General features: G+C 43.2%; 1 protein-coding gene across 2 annotated transcripts in view; it reads right to left on the bottom strand.

The window, feature by feature from the left end:
* Positions 1–13427, bottom strand: part of LOC124612272 (paramyosin, long form) — a 185073-nt gene that overhangs the window by 152965 nt on the left and 18681 nt on the right. The window contains exon 1 of one of the 2 annotated variants that reach the window (XM_047140368.1): positions 8939–9125. The exons of the other annotated variant lie outside the window; for it this stretch is intronic. Within the exon in view, the coding sequence (XP_046996324.1) occupies positions 8939–9110 (172 nt within the window). The 5' untranslated portion in view covers positions 9111–9125. Of the gene's footprint in view, positions 1–8938; positions 9126–13427 lie in introns of those variants that run through there. 2 annotated transcript variants of the gene reach the window in all.

The following is a 13427-nucleotide window of genomic DNA, read 5'->3' as shown; positions in this document are numbered from 1 at the left end:
CTATACGTGCGACCGACTTCTGTTGTGTGTGTGTGTGTGTGTGTGTGTGTGTGTGTGTGCGTGTGCGTGCGGGGGCTGGTCGTCATTAAGTTCCGTGTTCGCATCTGGAACGTTGCCACGGCAATCTGCACGGCACTCCACATTTCAATTTGCGGAGTAACCAGTAGTTTTCTTCATTTAAAATAAAAGCGCACGGACGAACAGTTATTGGTGAACGTTATCAGCAGGTCCTGAATGGCAATACAATAGTAATTGTAATCACTCTTCTATTTTCTTCAGGGATTACTGTTGTGACATTTCACTTAACGCCAAATATTATGTTTCTGTGCTCAGCTGGCCGTTAAAAATACTTACTCACTTGACGGTTCTTGGTTCCCAACAGTGTGGAGAGGAAAATTCTACCAGTGCCAGTAGAGTGGAAATTTAACTGCAAGAAAATGAGGATCTGCTGATGAACATAATCCTAAACGTACACTAACACTTTACAACGTGCAATATCTTGGGCGAATAGCTGATTACTTTGGAAGCTGTTTACTGTGTTACAATTACAGGGAAATTTCCTCCTTTAGAATTCTTGGCTATGAGTCCTCGATTCTCCTATCTCGAAACAAAGAAAAATGAGAAACGAAGAACGGAAATTCTGGCAAAAGGTAGGCTGCTTGGGATACTCACAACATGTATGTGCCTTGCTTATTGATATAGAGTCCTTCAGGCAAGATTATTAAATTGTCCTAGAACACATCCGACACTACAATTAAAACTCTGCACTTGATATGCCGTTGAACAATGATATGTGCTTTCCCATTGTTAACAGATATAATTAACATCTCACGTGAATATCAATGAAAACCTTTACCCACAGAGAAAAATATCAATCATTTGCTTTTATTCATTTTGAGATCCCGTCCTCGTACTTTCGGATCACGTAAAATGCTTTAATTCCCACAGAAGAGGACTTTTGGCGTCCTTATCACTTGTTTAGTTTTGCCTTGAGGCAAAGCAGTAATAACGAAATTAGGCTGACAACGGGCGTTACTTGTACGTGATACCAAAAGACAACTGTAGTCTCACTGCCTATTGAACAACGATTGTTTCTCTTTTAAATCAGCCAATCTTGAATGTTGTGCAACGAAAGGTTTCTTTTAAAAAAAAGGTAGGCGTCTTATTGGTCATTCGCCTGTTCCACGAGCGTCATCCAGTTCTGTCTAACACACTGGCTGCCCATTCGGGGTTGGATTTCCCCTTAGCCACTCATCCCACGTGGTGTTCCGCCATCCACTACCGAGTATTCCTCTTTATGACGTTTCATCTATTTTTATAGAGAACGCTGTATTAGGTAGCCTGTCTTTCCACTGTTTTAAGACACGACTGGGCCAGCGCAACCTTACTTCCTTTAGCATTGTACCGTCATTGTAGTAGACTGATGTAAGCGATGTTTGAACCTGTTGCCGAGGCTGTGAGACTTCTTCTGAGATTTTTGGCAGAACTGCAAAGTGTTCTATTAGCAGCTGCTAGACGTGCAGCTATTTCTATGTCTTGTCCCATTGCTCCTACTGAAGAGACTCCCTAAGTACTTGAAGTCGTGACCCCTATGTAAGGTTAAAGGGTCTGCGGCCAAGGGTGTGTCAAGGTTTTCTTGCTTGGAAATAGGTATTGTGTCTTCTCCTCATTAATACGCAATCCTGTTTTGTCAAAAATGTTATAATTGTTTAGCATTATCGTGATTACCCTCGTCTTGCTATGGCTTGCTAATGCAACTTCATAGGCCTAGGAGACTCTACTTATGTTTGTCACTGTAGTTGTTGATGTTGATGTTGTGATCTGCAGGCCGAAGACCAGTTTGATGCAGCTCCCACGCTAGTCTATCCTGTGCAAGCCTCTTCGTCTCTACGGAACTACCGCACATGACAACCATTTCAACTCTTTACTGTGCTTCAGCCTTCAGTACTCTGCATAGTTTTTACTCTCGACGCTTTCCTCTAAGAACAAATTAATTATTGTTTCATGTCTCATGGCGTGTCCTACCAAGTCATCCGTCCTTTTGGTCAAGTTGCACCACAACGCTCTTTTATCCTCGTTTAGATTATTCAGAACTTCTTCATTAGTTATTTGATTACATGATCTACCCATGTAAACTTCAGCATTCCTTTTTAGAAACCCTTTTCAGTGTTATATTCTCTTCTGTGCTGTACTGTACTACTGGCGATTACTTTCAGAAAATACTTCGTACCACATAAATTTATATTCGAAGTTAGAGAAATTCTGTTTTTCAAAAATTCTTATCTTGCTATTTCCAGTCTATATTTCACAGCCTCTCTTTTCTTTTGTAGTCGTCAGTTGATTTGCAGCTCAAATAGCAGAGCCCTTATTTAGACCCTTAACGTTCTTAGTAACGGAGTGTGAGAGCCTGCTGAAAAATTTCTGCGTAATATAAATATCCTGATAGTGATTTCCAAACTGTCCTTCATTAGAGGTTTGATATCTGACTTGGGTATGTCTGCGTCTGTATCAATCGGAAGACAGTGTTATGCCACTGTGCCGTCTCCGGCAGGCCCCATGGGCGATCTCAGCTGTTTCTCAAATGAAACGAAACGTTGCTTAACTTTTCTTAGTACAACGGTTGTGGACAGTGTAGTCGTAACTGTATGTGTGAACTTCATCTGCAAGGACATATATACTCCATAGCACCTGCAAAATGCGTTGCACAGCGAACGATACTTACCGCCAGTATTAAAGATTTCCTATCTAGTCCCATTCACGAGATGAGAGACGCGAGATTACTATCCATCTATCCATATACCTCTGTGCGCGTCCTAACCTCTCTTGTTATCATGGTGCATGCGCGACATATGCAGAATTGTCACCAGAACTTCCTCGATTACAGATTTTCTAATTTACCTATCACGGTTTCGCTAGAAAACGTCGCGTTTCTTCCAAAGATACCCATCCATGTCCCCTGAGTATTTGTACTTTCGTGTGGGCTAACCGACTTATTACAGTCTTAATAGCGCATCTCCGAATTCTTTCCATGTGAATTACCATGCCTTGATGAATCCAAACGCTCAAAAAACACTATAGAATTCTTCAAAGGATTTAATGACATTAGCTGCATTTGGGCACTGAAATGATAAAAGGTGAAAATTTATGCCGCACCCAGACTGAAACCAGGGTTTCCCGTTTAACGCGAGCGTAAGCCTTAGACGACTCGACCTTCCAAGCACGCTTCTGATCTGACCCAAATTTCCAGCCTTTTCACACTACTGGCGTAACGTCACCTACGCATGAACCCTTACCCGCAGTTCCTGGTTCCTGTAATAGATCGGGCATATACATGGTCGTAATAGTGCCTTGGCCGGATTTAAAGAGAGTTGCCCTTCATTATGTCGATTGGAAATTTGGTCCAAGTTTGTCTGCATTTTGTTGTGACAGTCCAACGACGGTACCTTCCCGTAGATAGCAGTAATGTAGACGAACAGTGTTACAGTGCTGCTGATCTTACGTGACAAATCCTTAAAGTATACTGAGAACGTTAGAGATCCTATTACACTTCCTTGTGGCACTTCCATTGTTGCTTTCCTTTGTGTTGAATATTGTCCGCCCAGAATTAAATACTGGATTCTGTCAGTCTAACATTCATAGAACCAATCACATATTTGTGAAAACGCTCCCCATGACCGTATTTTGCTTAGTAATCGACACTTTGGCACAAGTCCCCGTCGGAAATGTAGGGAAGATTTTAGTTGTTCACTGGTCTTCTCTCTGTATACAGGATTCCAGCAGCAAAAGGAATAACGCGTCTGAACGAAACCCAGCCGCTCCTTCAAGCAGGTTAGATAAATGTGTGGAGCGGCGAGAGGGGCGGGCGGCGAGGGAGGGGGGGGGGGGGGGGAGGTGTGGCTGTCCGGTTCAAAGATAGCGACGCCTAGGAGCAGCCGCGCCTGCGGTCGCGAGTCGTTTGCCAACTCAGGTATCACGAGAGGCTTGCTGGGTTCCACAGAGCGGCTCCTGCGGAACCAGGAGGAAGCGTACTGATGAACTCAGATGTTAAGTCCCATAGTGCTTAGAGCCATTTGAACCAGGACGAACACCGATACGCAAAGCACAGCAGAGGTCGCGTGTTTCACTACTAGGGTTTCACCTAGGTGGGCCTGCCTAGGATCTAAAATATGGACAGTACGACAACTATTACGAGTATTGACTGGTACACCGTCGTCATAACTCGTAAATGTATCTATCTAGAGGTCTACCCTGCTATCAGAGTTCAGATAAAAGTCACTGGAATGGCTTGATAGCTTTTAAATGATAATGGTGACTGAGTTATTTTTGCGTTACAGATCGACGGTATATTTTCACACATGGTATGTGCATCCTGTGTTTGAATACACTAAGGCCAAAATGTACGTGCAGAACAGTTACAGAAAATTCGAACAGCAAATTAGAAATGAAGTCATCTTCATGATGTTTTTACACACATGTGTATTATGGTCGCATACGGTTCACCATATGGACGTTAAAATTTCATTGGGGTGCTACGCACATCATAACTGGAGTAAGAGAGGAACATTCGAATACGTAGTATGATAATAATGAGAGTAGCACGGGCTAGGGCGCCTTTTGTCAGCAGTTTCACTGGTATGAGACGTTGGTATCGAGATGAAGACGAAGTACGTCAACGTGGACATCTGCAGCACAGCATTGTATGGGAGTGAAGAGTGGTCTTTTATAAATCCGGTGACGAAGAAACTGGGAATACTTTAAATATGTTATGGTAAAATGTCTATGGATGACCTTTACCAAAAAAAAGGGATAAGTTAGTCGAATATCTTCACAACACTCAGGAATACAGCAGTTAAGTTGGTGCTGGAAAGAAGAGTGGATGGGTAAGGAGTAGGGGCAGGCAAATACTGGAATATGCAAAACGGGGTGTGGAGGATGCTGTGTATGTTAGCGTGGTAGGAATGGAAAGATTAGCTAAAGATATGAATAGATGGAAGTCACGAGAAAACATTCTAAAGGCTGATGACTAACTGACCGAGATGTTCCTCACATACATCAGAGCTAGAGTAACGCTTTACTTTAAAAAAACCGTGTTAATGGGAAAGGAAAGTGATCTAATTGTTCGAGAAGTAGTGTTACACGATCCCGAAAATTAAGTGGACTGATAAGAAATAAAGAGGTTTTCCGGAGGATCAGCAACGAACAGTGGAAAACACCAACCAGTAGATGGGGCGGGAGGATACGACATGTGTTAAGGCCTTTGAGGAATATTTCCATGGCATTAGAGGAAACCATAAAGGGGAAAAATTATAGCAGAGGACACAGTTTGGAATATACACTACAATTAATTGAGGACATTCGATGAGGATATTGGTACAAGATATCTTGGCAGGCCGCATCACACCGGAAGGCGACTGATAACACCCCCCCCCCCCCCCCCCCCAAACAAAAACAAAAAATGCCTCAAACAAACAAAACAATTATGGGAATTTTTTCAGTTCACTTTAGGATATTCAAATGTAAGTGAATTGTGAACGAATTACGTGTGATTATCTTCTATTGAAAGGTATAATTTCGTCATCTACTATCATTGTGAGTTGGAAAATGATATGAAATAAAAGTAGAAAAGCTTGTATCGAAGTATTAAAATTGTCTCTTGTCTCAAATGCGTACAAAAGATGTTACTCAAGTATTCAAGACGAATAAAATTGTCCCTGTATCACTCGTCTAGCAGCTTACTTTAGTGTCAGTGAAGTTATGTGCAAATAAGTATTGTTAGGCAGTGGAGGCAAAAATAGCGCAGATCTGATGTGATACTAATGAGTATCTGCATTCTGTGTTTCAGGTCGGCTGAGATCGAGGAAAGCTCTTACGACAAATTCACATATCTGCGGCAGAAGACGTTTAATACGCACGACTCTACACTGTCGTTGTTTCGCTGGCTCTCTCTGCGTCTTTCTCTCAGTCTCCTAACAGACGGTGTTCCTGTCTGTACCTGATCTGGCAGTTTTATTTCATTTCTCCTCTGAAGGCATCCACACCTTGGCGAGAGAGGTGGCTAAGGCACTGAGTAAGAAGCTGGGCTCGCGTTCGAGAGGACGGCCGTTCAGATCCACATTCGTCCGTCTGCCTTTAAGTTTTCCGTGGTTTCCCAAAATCGCTGAAGAAAAATTCCGGGATTGCTCCTTTGAAAAGGGCACGGCCAATATCCTTACCTTATCCAAGCTTGCGCTGTGGCTCTAATGATTGGGACGTTAAACTCTAATTTTCGCCCTCTTTAACAGCTGTAGTATTAACTGCAGTTATAACAGCAACATTATCAGTGTAAGCGGTAACTTGCTGTAAGAAACGAGATGTTGGGTTAAACAATGTCGTTAAGAAAAGAAACAAGAAACTCACGAAGAAACAGTAAATTTAGGCGAAACTGATCTCGAAAGATGATTTAGCCACATATTTTTCCGGAAACAGTGTAAGTATTGCCAACGATCAATGAGGTTAGAAACAAATTTCCGTTTAACTGGGCAATTGCATCATAACCGAACGCCTTTACAGTTTCCCAAAGGCACGTGGGCACAAGTGTGTATGGTGGCGAATAGTGTCACGGTTGTTACTCGTGGGGTATGTCTGGGAAGGTCTAGCACAGAAAGCGTCAGTTTGCTACAGAACTTATGCGTGTGAACAGGATATATGCCACCGAGAGAATAAAACGACATACATATGATGCTTTTAACGTTTATCGATTTATAATACCGATAACATAAAAAGGTACTGATACTTTGTTAATTTTGATTCTAAGTTGCAAAATAAACCACTTTCCAAATTTTTCTTGCCACACTGGCGTAAAGAAAACGCAGGACGTCTCGTATTGTCAAGCCCACTTTTTCAACTTCGATAGGGACAGTTAAGTTATCCTGCCGAAGTATTAATAAAGAAAATGAATAACCTAAACTAGTCTGTGATCCTACCAATCAACACAGATAAAACGTTTTCCTGACTGAAAATCCATCCTAAGCTTCCTCCTTCAATCGTTACATGTTTCTGAGCTGCCTGTATGTAGATTAGATTTACTTGACGTCTACTGTTAGAGGCGGTATGCTCTTTCCTTTATTCGCATATGTGACCAAAGCATCAAATCAATTATGAGTGGGACCTACAGTTTAACGCCGCATCCAAGTCACTGTATGACTCTTCCTCTTCTAGAATATTTGTTCTTGTTGCATTGGCTTGTAATTGCAGACTGGTACTCTGAAACTTTGGGCTGTTACAGTATATCTGGAAACACGGTTAGCATAGGATGTGGTGACGACGAGGAAGCATACTGCGGTGACACCAAGCATTTGTTCTTGGTAGTATTTGCTTCAGGTGAGTTCTGATAGATGTGCGTTCTGCACGTAGAGGCACTTGAGTGCTTTACACGTCGGAATAGTTCTGCAAATAAATCTTGAAGAAGTCGTTCTTCTCCAACGATACCCATAAGAATTTCTTCAGGTTTCGTCCACGGGAATCTTTGAAGGTGAATAGTTACAATAGCAAGGTAATGTCGGTGATCAACTCTGAGTTGTCAGAGAGCCTAATGTTAATCTTTTGCATATTACTAAATGTAATATAACTCTAGTTGCTCAGTCCGGTCACTATCAAGACTATTAATTTTTTATCCTAATCCTAGTTTTCTTTACAGTGCCTTACCGTGGCACTGATACAGAAGACGCTAATACTCATTTTTTATATGTTCTGCGTAGAAGTCGTAGTGAGATGAAGGCTGAAAACATATATGTTACTTTCCGTGCTGTGCTTTCCGTTATTTTAACTTTGCTTACTAATTAAAATTTTATGCCTATCCATATTCAAAAATGGTTATTTCGTCACACACACACACACACACACACACACACACACACACACACACATACACACATGCACACACACACACCACACACACACTCATTTTACAATGCATACGCATTCCGCTAACGATAACCGACGTGTTGTGCCGTACGTTAGCCTGACAAGTATGCAACCCGCGATACAATTATCTTTCCGGAGCCAGTTACACGATTCCGAGGGGCCAAGTATCCAGCGAGGTGGCGCAATGTTTAGCACACTGGACTCGCATTGGTGAGAACGAGGGATCAAACCTGCATCCAGCCATCCAGATTTAGGTTTTCCGTGATTTTCCTAAATCGCTCCGGCAAATTCCGGGTAGGATCCTTTGACATGGCACGGGCAGTTTCCTTTCCCGTCATTGATACAATCCGAGCTTGCGCTCTGTCTCTAATGTTATCCGTGTCGACGGGACGTTAAACCCAATCTTACTTCTTAGATGGGGCAGGCAACCAACAAACAGCCCATCTCGCAACGAGCAATAAGTGTAGATTGACAGCACATCACAACTTCTTACCTAAAAGCGCGTATTGACAGACCAGGCAACCTAACAGCTGACAGTTCTTGTGAAGAAACTACTTACAGTGCCATTGGGACACAATATTCACAAAATATATCGTCGGGAAAGGAGGGGTTGTGGGGGACAAAGAGGGAGACATTGCGGCATGGCAACATCAGTTCCGGAAGAAATCTCTCAGTCGTTATGCTTTCCATCATGGCAAATCACAATCGACTGAAAAAGCACCTCCATCACATCAACATCGAACCATTCCGTCTGTGCACATTCTGTTTGGCTGCGTATACAAGTAGGAGACATTAACGTCGTTAGTGAGGAACACCATCCGTCTAAACCATCCGTCTAAACCATCAGATACCGACTTCAGTTGCTGCACTGTAAGCATCAGGAACTTACATCCCCCGGTAATAACCTACATCAGTTATGTTTTAGATTCACTTTATGTGTCACGTCTTGCGAACCCCCTACGTTGTTTTTCTATCATTATGTGATCGCACGCTGAGCGAGTGTGGCCTGGACTGGAGTAGAGTAGAGTAGACTTACGGAGCGTGGTCTCGGTGTTGTTGGGCGCCATGGCAGCTCTCAGAGTCGGTGGTCGGGGTCCAGTGGTGCGTCGGCGGGCTCTGCCAGCAGACTGTGCGCCCCGGCAGTGTTCGCAGTCGAAGTGTGGCCGGCACGCCCGACAGCCCCTGACATATGGGTCTGGGCGGCGCATTCCGATCGAGCGATCCGGGCCACAGGTTCACGGCTCGCGGCTCACAGTGCCAAGAGCGCTACCTGCCAACTGACCTCTCGGCTGCTCTGTTGCTGCTGTCGTGCTCTCAGAGGCTAGCATCTTGCAGACACTTCCTGAACAAATTTTCGCCAAGTCCAGCACTTCATAGCTTCCGACAGTAGCTTAAAAAGTTGTGTGCTTAATTTTCTGCCATAGAAAAAAGTGCGCTGTATAATGGTTGGACGGTAGGTAAGTGAGGACCTCTTTCTGTTTCGTGGAATGCATAGACGTCAGACTCATTCACAGTGAAATATGTTTATCCTGTGATTCCGTTATAAAAGATGGAAATGGAAATGAGCGTTTGGTGTCATTGGCCGGGAGGCCCCTTGCCGGGTAGGTCCGACCGCCTTGCTGCATGTCTTATTACATTTGACGCCATATTGGGCGACCTGCTCGCCGGATGGGGATAAAATGATGATGAAGACAGCACAACACCCAGTCCCTGAGCGGAGAAAATCCCCGACCGGGCCGGGAATCTAACCCGGGCCCATAGGACGGCAATCCGTCACGCCGACCACTTTTTTTGTCTTTTTTGTAATCTCATTTTGTTAGTTTTCGTTCGATGTATCTGCTCGGCGCGGACGTCGCAAGGCACCCGTTTCAGTTCGTCGTTGATCCATTAACTCAGTTTTTTTTTTATTACGGAGGGCAGCTAACCCTCTGACCGAACACGCTGAGTTACCGTGCCGGCAGACCACTCAGCTACCGGGCCGGACGTTACAAAAGATGAGAAGATACGATGTCAATGGTGAAATTACAACGTGTAGGCAAAATTGGAAATGAAATCTCATTTTGCAGCCGACTTTAAAATAGTGGCAACACTGTACGAGAAATAGTATTTATGCTCTCTCTTTGTTAGTCTCGCCCTATTTGGCCAGCTACTACTGCTGCACGTAGTGAGTATACAAACAGGTTGTAGTATCTGCTAACTCAACCCAGAGTAAGTATAATGCCAAACAGAGGCAATGTGAAAGAAACAAAAAGAGTTTCGCTCTAAAAACGGTAACTGGATATCGATACGATTGAGAATACGAAAGAAGTGGATTAAGTCAGACATCGATGTTTCGAGTAAACTTCAACTGCTTAACATCAGCTACAAGTATTGTGAGAACTAGTAGTGAAAATATAAGACAAAAACACTGCTTAGATATTACAATTATTCCTGTTCAAAATATCCCAGCAGTGGAACATAAAGAAATGCGGTGATCTGGATTCCACCTTAAATTGTACGCACCACTCATAATTGGCTAAATGCGCCGGTTATACCTTGAAGAGCATGCCAGAGCCGAACGATGATACCAATGACTGTTTCTGAGAATTAAACTGTGAGATAAGGCAAAAGTTCTCTGAAGAGATATCCGACAATGTTTTTCTTTAATATTCACTGATACTCAGGAAGGAATTGATCATAACTACTTTTTTTTATTCCTTAGACACGAAAAAATAGTCGCCAGCTTCAGAATCTGTGTTATAATAATGAAAATAGATTAGTCATGTATTTAAGGATAACGTGAATCCAAGGCATAAAGCCCTAAAGTTCAACAATTACAGGAAGTTCGTAAGTTCATTTGCGTACGTGGGCTGAATGATCGGCTGCCAAGTAAATCCAATATCTTGGGAAGCATAAGAGAAACTTACCTTGTCGCTAGAAGACGGAAACATATAACCAAAGATACTGTCATGATGATAAAATAAAGTACAATGTATGAAGATTATATTCGCAAAAAGAACAGACGAAAATTATCGTTACCGAGTTGATCTTAAGAATATTTTAGCTAAAGTTAACACTTGGGATGTAGGAGAACCTCAGTTTCGGATATTGAAGGATTCTTAGATTTCAGAGAAGAGATCTCAACACAAATGACTAACCAAGAGCCGGTGGACCTTCAGTCGTGATAACCAGTCGTAAGTCAGTTGTGATGCTGTAAACGCATAAGCATCATTGACAGAACTACATATACGTTTGAGAATGAACTACAATAAGAACCAAAGTTGAAGGAATTCGACTGCGTCCTTTTCAAAGGAAACATTCCCGGCATTCTCCTTAATCTATTTAGGTAGATCGCGGGGGATAAATCTAGTTGGCCAGGTGGGAAACAGGAATCTGATGTTTCGATCATTGTGATAGAGTTAGAGAGAGAGGGAGAGAAAAAGAGGGAGAGAGAACGTGTCGAGCCAGTTGGAAGCTCCCAGCTGCCGAGGGAAACAGGATGTTCACTTCAGAGGGTTTCCTTGACTGTTCGACTATGGTGGACTGTCACAATGAAGGACAAAGTTTTGTAGGTCTCTCAAAATTAATTTTTGGATAATAATAGCCCGTGAGCAGGCATAGAATTCACATGTAAGTAAGGTTTCTCACGGAACATAGAGCCTCGAGGTTAGCAACACTTCAGGAACAACGCCATGTGGTGCTCTGAAAATAGAAGAGGGTCGTCTAGACTGATGAGTGTCACATATGTTGGTACATGCTGATGGTAGAGGACGAGTACATGGAAACCATATGAGGTGATGCATCTCACCAGCCGACAGGGCGTGGTTTGCACCTACCTTGGAAGTATTGCACATCTGTGAAATCCAAACCTGCTGTTGTGTAACAGTGAATGTCTTTCTCCATTGCACACCATGACAACAGTCACAAGGACTAAGATCAGGTGAATAGGGGGGCTGTTTTCATTGGCAGACCTTTTAAGAAGATCAACGCACACGTTTCTTCAATTGTCCTTCTTCTCGGCTTTGAGGTTTTTCGGCACCATTTTTGCACAAATCTTTCGCTTGTGTAAATCTTCGGTCAAAATTTGATGTACGGTGAAAACGTGTAAGTATAATGGATTACCCATCATCATTATTGTTAAACGTCGGTCTGATCTCATAAGAGCACGCATACGTCCGACTTTTTTGTCGATTTTTGAAGTTGAAGGTCTCCCCGAGTGAGGTTCAGCTACAACGTGTTCCCGGACTACCAAAAATGATTCTTGCGATCGAAAAACTCGTGCTCTTGATAAGGAATGTTCCCCATAGTCCTAGCCCGCATCTCGTGGTCGTGCGGTAGCGTTCTCGCTTCCCACGCCCGGGTTCCCGGGTTCGATTCCCGGCGGGGTCAGGGATTTTCTCTGCCTCGTGATGGCTGGGTGTTGTGTGCTGTCCTTAGGTTAGTTAGGTTTAAGTAGTTCTAAGTTCTAGGGGACTTATGACCACAGCAGTTGAGTCCCATAGTGCTCAGAGCCATTTGAACCATTTGAACCCCATAGTCCTGTTTCAACTTTTCAAACGTAATACTTGCGGATTCCCCAAGTTTAACACCAAACTTGATGGCATAACGTTGCTCTAAAATCCGCTATTCCATTTTCATGACACAACAAAAACACAACTCCGCTGTTGGCGCTCTCAGAAATCACGTGATGGCTGCACAGAGCTGAAGTTCGGATGGAGCATCTGGAGGACATGAACACACCAGCCTATACGAGTAAAACAACACAGCGTTGCCAGACCGCTCGCAGTGTCGTCAGTCTGATTACTTTTCTCACACACCTCATACGACGTGAGTCGCTTGTTTCACTTGCTTATAAAAGCGCAGATACTGACTGATTGCCGCGAGACGATCTAGGCCTAAAAAAAGCACGCGTAAATATGATTCTTTTCGAGAGAAGCTCGCCATCCCAAACCGTTACGTATCGCTGCGGTGAATGTCAAAAGTAGACACGTGCTCGAAACCAGCTGATTTGCAACAACCGAGGATTGCGTTTCTCTGAGCGAACATACGGTATAAATTAAGAGTGAAACAATATTCCAGCCCTGAAGATGTAATGAAGAAGCTATTGAAATTCGGACGTGCAGATATCACTGAGTGTAAGAGCAAGTTCCATTTAGGCAAGGTGGGGAATTCACTCGTGCCAAAGGTTACGGTCTGAATGTAGCATGGCATGGAGTAGGGACCCACCTGCCGAGCCGTTACGACTGCACTGCACTGAAGGGATATCATGAACGTGACGCTGCTGCTGGTTAAGATATGCGGAACTTTGATCTCTTCTGTCCTCGTCTCGACGGAAGCAAGATCACGGTTGCAATTTCACAATTTAACAGGATCGTTCCACTCAATAGAGTTATTCACAATTTAATTTCTTAAACAGTTATAATGTTAATCACATTGTAATACGGTGAACATTACAAATGTGGACGAATCCGAAGTATTGTCTTAAACTGATCAGTGAACTTCTCTGGATCTCCAGCAAGGCCAATAAGTGACTTCTTCAAAGACGA

Source organism: Schistocerca americana, chromosome 4, assembly GCF_021461395.2.
Source record: "Schistocerca americana isolate TAMUIC-IGC-003095 chromosome 4, iqSchAmer2.1, whole genome shotgun sequence".
NCBI lineage: Eukaryota > Metazoa > Arthropoda > Insecta > Orthoptera > Acrididae > Schistocerca > Schistocerca americana.
The sequence above is the reverse complement of the archived record's forward strand: the minus strand, read 5'-3'. Positions and strand labels throughout refer to the sequence as shown.